This window comes from Octodon degus, unplaced genomic scaffold (assembly GCF_000260255.1).
Source record: "Octodon degus isolate 3935 unplaced genomic scaffold, OctDeg1.0 scaffold00158, whole genome shotgun sequence".
Taxonomy (NCBI): domain Eukaryota; kingdom Metazoa; phylum Chordata; class Mammalia; order Rodentia; family Octodontidae; genus Octodon; species Octodon degus.
The window spans coordinates 4,736,798-4,742,795 of NW_004524734.1; the positions used below are offsets into that span (position 1 = coordinate 4,736,798).

At 44.3% G+C, this 5,998-nt stretch overlaps 1 protein-coding gene across 1 annotated transcript in view; it reads right to left on the minus strand.

Moving 5' to 3' along the window:
- Positions 1–1,695: 1,695 nt before the first annotated feature.
- LOC101560544 (heterochromatin protein 1-binding protein 3) overlaps positions 1,696–5,998 on the minus strand; it is a 15,233-nt gene continuing 10,930 nt past the window's right edge. Inside the window, exon 2 of the mRNA XM_012517240.2 lies at positions 1,696–1,854. Coding sequence (XP_012372694.1) covers positions 1,696–1,854 — 159 coding nt within the window. The remainder of the gene's footprint in view (positions 1,855–5,998) is intronic.

Consider the following 5,998-nt stretch of genomic DNA (forward strand, 5'->3'; position numbering starts at 1 on the left):
ACACTCATGGAAATTTCTAAATTATTCGTTTCCCTCCTTTTGCTCCCCTTTTCTTAACATTCCCGTTTTCTGTCATTCAGTTGAATTAAATATTCATGGCATACTTGCCATGCAAACCAGGCCTGCAATGGTGAACAACTCCGAGTGATTGCTTTCCAGAAGCTCATAGGTGCTGACACTCATCCATCCATTCCTTGGGGGCATGAGTATGCCCCGGTAAGTTCTGGTTCAAACAGGAAAACATGAATACAATAGGGTCCTTACATGTCTCAGTTACTCTTCTCTCATTGCTGGGACAAATACCCAATACCCAAGATTAAGGAAGGAGAGGTTTATTTAGCTCACAGTTAGTGGAAGTATCACCCTGTATTCAGCTGGCTCCGAGGCAGAGCGGCACATGGCAACATGGCACAGAGTAGCCATTCATGGCAGCAGCAAAGAGCCAGAGCAGCAGCTCAGGCAGGTAGCTAACCTCTCTCCTTCCTGACATTGTAATGCAGATCCCCCACCCCAGGACCAGGGTGTAGCACTCACCTGCAATCCCATCATTGGATTGAGAATCAATCACAAAGTCCAGAAGCTGCCCCATGACTGTGTAAGGCTTTGAGGGAATAACTAGACACAAACCATAACACTATCTGAGCACACATGGCCCACAGGAGCTATGGGCACATTCTGAGGGTCATCCTAATGAGAGAAAGGGCTCAAGAATATACCTGAAGGAACTGAACAGGCTGGAAGGAAGACCTGCCCTCGGAACTGGTGTGGTCATGTGCAGGAGGGTGGCCTGGCAGATGACCTGTGACAATATTGTGTGTCCAGTGAGAGAGGGGAGAAGCTCACCATGGCCAGATGCAGGTTTCATGGTTGAAGACTGCTGGAAAAGAAGGCTGGGGCTAGGTGAACAGAATTTTGGTTGTCACATGGGAGGCCTAGGGGTAGAGACCTCATTCTGAGCAGGTTTATTGGGGTTTAGCCAAGCAAGGAAAAGTATGGTCAGATCCAGGCCTCAGAAAGCATGTGGAGGATTCATTTGAAGGAATAAAAGCAGGATGTGAGTATTTTAGTTATCATTCATATTGTAACAAGTCACCCAGAACTTAGTGATTTATGATTACTCTGATCCGCTGGGTGTGGTAATGCCTGCCTATAATTCTAGTACTTGGGAAGCTGAGGCAGGATGATTATAAATTTGAGGCCATTGTGGGATATACAGTGAGTTCAAAGCCATCCTGGGCTGCATGGTAAAAAACCCAAATCAAAGAAACAGTAGCTTAGGGGAGGGCAGGGGCTTTGGAGTCTGGTCCGCCCAAGGGGCTGTTATTGGCCAAAAGGAAAACTATATTGTAACAATTTGCTCCATTTTAATACAGTGGAGATTCTAGAACACCAAAACAGGAGTGTTATATCTGCACCTATTACACTCTCAAAATGTTACCTTGTTTTTTTGTTTTTTTTTTTCACTGAACGTGCTCTGTGACTTTTGTAAGGTTTGATAAAGAATTCTTTAAAAACTATTATTACTACTATGATGATTAGGGTTGCCTCCCTGCACGCCAGGCAGCTATTACCAATTGTTCTGGACCATAATACATTATGATAATAATTTAGGGTTCTTTTGAACCACATTCGAGGTTGAGCTGAAGTTCTCTGGGTGTGTCTGAACGCTGAGGCGTCTCTACTGCGTGATGGCTTCTACACAAACAGTACTGCGGCTGCGTGGTGGAGACGCCGCGGAGACCACCGATACAACCCTGTGTAAGCAGTCACACGGTAGAGGCCTGCTGGGGCCATCGCTGCGCTGGCCGAGTAGAGACAGCACTGCTTCTGGTTCTCAGAAAGGCATTTTTCTAGCTGTAAGATGTCAGGAAATTTCTTTATGGCTTATTTAAATTTTCTATTTTAACATTGTAGATTATTTTTATTTAATAAATAATGGTAAAAAATTACCTACAGTTTTCTCTATGCATCACTTTAATTTTCTTTCTTTCTTTCTTTCTTTCTTTCTTTCTTTCTTTCTTTCTTTCTTTCTTTCTTTCTTTCTTTCTTTCTTTTTTTTTTTCAGAACCAGGGATTGAACTCAGGGCCTTGTGCTTGCCAGGGAAGCACTTATTCCACTGAGCCATCTCCCTGGCCCCTAATTTTCTATTTAAGTGGGTTAACATAGTCAGATGGCAGAACTTTAGCTATTCCACTGCAAACAAACAAACAAACAAAACAAACAACAGTGGCTTGTTACTGCCCACGACTTTGTGAGCTGGCTGGCTGGCTCTTCCACTTGTGCATTTGGTGGCATCCAGATGGAAGGCCAGGGGAGCAGGCCCCCTCGTCTGTGTGGCTTCAAGGCTTTTCTCCCCATCATTGCCCCAATCTGTGTTTTCACATATCGTGGTGCAAGCTGTCACTTCAATATTTTACCAATAATCAAAGCCACACAGATGAAAATGACCTCAAAAAGAGCTAACAGAAGAAAGTGTTTTTCTTAGGGACCACACAGTAGGGGATTAATTGGGTTGGGGAGATATCTCAGTGGCATAAGCACCTGCCTAACAAGAGCAAGGTTCTGGGTTTGATCCCAGGTACCGCATGCTGTGCCCCCTCCCGCCTGCTGGCCCTGGAATTGGGCGCGGTGGCGCACGCCTGTAATCCCAGCACTAGGAAGGCTGAAACAGGAGGATCACTACGAGTCCTAACTTCGTAGCAAGATCCTGCATCAAAAAAATTTTTTTTTGAAACTGTAAAAAGCAAAACCAAAACAAAACAAAAACTATATAAAAAAATAGGGGATTATTTTCTACATTAAAAGTCTTATGAGTAAGAAAGGAGCAGATATTTAGGAAATACAAAGATCCCGTGTGAGGGGGTACCAGATGAGAAGTCTAGGCAAAGTGCAGACCTGGTTACAGGCTCAGCGGGCTTGTGCTGGCCCTCCTTCCCCACCCCTAGCTCTCTCGCCTAGACACTGGGCACGTGGGCTGACAACTCAGAACTGTTTCTTTTCTAGAAACTTGCCCTTGACCAAACTGCCTGCCAGGGAGGAGATATACCCCGTCCCATGTCTGATTAGCACAGCCCCTTGCTTCCGGTGGGATTGACTCAGTTCTTCCAGAGCTTTCCTGTGTAATCACCCTGGCACTAGGTAAGTCTTTCATTCTGGTCCCTTGCCTCTCCTGAGAACAATTTCAATTCTACTGCTAAGGAGCCCAACCTAGAAAGCGAGGAGAGAAAGCCTTCAAGTAGGAAATGGAATTCCTGATGGCTTTTGCCTTCTTTTTCTTCTTCTTTTTTTTTTTTTTTGGCTGGCTCAGGCTGCCTTAAGGGCAGGTGTGGTGTGGCAGGTGGAGGTGGGGATCGAACTGCAGTCCCCAAGCCTGACTGGGTTTGCCCAGGCAGGCGCTTGAACAATTGAGCTAAGCTACAAGTCCCATTTTTTTTTTTCTTTAGGTAGTACTGGGGATTGAACTCAGGACCTTGTACTTTCCAGGCAAGCACTTATTCTACTGAACTATCTCCCTAGCCCCTCTGTGCTTTCTTAATTACATCCTTTTCTCCATCTGTTTCCAGTTTCCGTTTTTTCGCCTACTTTTGGTCTTCTCCCCTTTAGACTAGTTTTCTGAGAGAACTTTCTTTCTTTTCTTTTCTTTTCTTTTTATTTTATTAATTTTTTTTAGTATATGTGCTGCCAGAGTGAGCACTCTGAAAGACTTTTCTTCCCAACTTATTTAAGAGTGCTTGGATGATTCTTTCTGTGGGCCCAAATAGATTTATCTGCAAAGCACATGGCCTTTACCTTAAGGAAGCCAACCAGGCAGGCTCAGCCTCTGGAGATAATGATCTCAATCTCAGAAAGTAATAGTTGTCCTACCACTGGACAAGAACCCGGTCAGAGAGTTTGAAGACCTGGGACACCAGACAACCAGATATAAACTAATCAGAACATGGTATAGCCTGTACTTGGTCCACGGCACTATGCCTTAGTCAGGCCAATCGGACAATCAGACCCAGCTCCAAATGTTGCTTTCGTTCTTCATGAGATAACTGTTGTGAAGCAGGAAGTGTGTAACTCCAGGAGCTATGGCAACCACTGGGTGGCAGAGACAGAGGCTCCAGGCAGAAGGAAGCTGGCAGGGGAAACAGAGCTAAGAGACAGACAGACTGGACTCTGATGTCATTGTATGAGATCCTGACAAATGCTGTCTATTATTCTAGAGCTGTGCAATTGCACAGAATGACTTCCTGTCACCCCCAAATCCAGCTGGAGTTGGGTTCCACCAACTAAAAGGGGCCCAACCAAAATGCATGCATAGAAAGCACCTTTTTTCTTGTTTGCAGTGAAGAACCTTGTTTATTACACTCAGATATCTGCTTTCTGTTTGTCAGACATATCCTGTGGATATAAAGTGGGTGTTTAATCAGGGCAGTAGCCTCTTAGTTAGAAAGACTCTAAGTAAGCCAGAAAAGTGGAGCCTAGGATGCAGGAAGGCATGCAGACCTTCCACAGTCCTTGTGCAGGGCCACCCTGCGACTCCTCATCCAGTGTTCACTCTATTTCATCACATTGCCATTCAATTCCAAAACACCCTCTCTATATACTGTCTTCTTTCTATTGAGTCTTTTGATATTTTTCTTTTCCTTTTTATCACTGTCCCCTCTTCAAGGGATATGGTTATAACTTTGAGGCACCACTCTGAAAACATTAAAGCCCTCTACAAGGGTGACACTCTTGACTTCCTTGCTTTATTTTATTTTGTATGTATTTGGTACAGGGTCTACAGGGTCTCATTACACAGATCAGACTCCTAGTGATCCTCCTGTTTTCAGCATCCCAAGTGCTGGGATTATAGGCATGTGCCAGCATGCCCAGTGTCAGTCACTGGCTCAGTGTGCCCCAGGGGTGGGGCCAGCACCGCATGCTAGGAATTGAACCCCGATCTTTGTGCCTGCCTAAGCAGGCACTTTAGTCCTCTGAGCTATCTGGCCAGCCCAACTTCCTTGTTTTAGTGAGTCATTCTCCAACTTCTTCCCTGAGGCTTTCCTTGACATAGTCACATGCAGCTTGTGCTGCTAGTCATCTCTTGAATGCTTAGTCAGGTGATATATCTATCTATCTATCTATCTATCTATCTATCTATACATCAATCCTCAATTCTTAGTGGAAACTGGTGAGGTAGGTATTACTGTATTCATTTCACTTACTTATTTGGGTACTGAGGATTGAACTCAGCATTGTGCACTTGCTAGGCAGGCGCTTATGCTGCTGAGCTATTTCTGCAGCCCTCCTGTATTCATTTTATAAATGAGAATATAAATGAAAAGAGTGATTTTCCCAGAATATAAAAGGTGACAGGCAAGAATCAATGTGCAGTATTCTGACTCCTTCTGCTGTGTTCTTTCCTTTCTTCTCTGGGATGCTGCCATCCTGTCATGGAACCTCTTTGAAGGTTCTCCATGATATTAAAGATGCATATTCACTCAGTAATTAAAACAAATGATCGAGATCCAGTTGGGTGTCAGAGTCTCAAATGCTGAGAAGATAGTGGTGAGCAAGTCAGAGAACCTTCCTTTCCTTTCCTTTCCTTTCCTTTCCTTTCCTTTCCTTTCCTTTCCTTTCCTTTCCTTTCCTTTCCTTTCCTTTCCTTCCTTTCCTTCCTTCTTTTTGTTACTGGGATCAAACTCAGGACCTTGCACGTGCTAGGCTGGTGCTTATATTGCTGAGCTATCTCCCCAGCCCAGAGAACTTTTCTAATCAAGACAGAAAGAAAAAGAGAGAGCAAGAGAGAGCAAGAGAGAGTGAGAGTGAAAGAAAGAGAGAGAGAGAGAGAGAGAGAGATCAGATGCCAGTGGAGGGATAGAAAATACATGTGCAGACAGGTAACATATGTCATATGTCTTGTCAGGTGAAATTCTTTGCCATGTCAAAATCTGTGAAGGGAAATAAATTTGGCCAAAGGCATTAGAAAGACAGGGAGTGGGCCAAGGAGATAGCTCAGTAGAATAA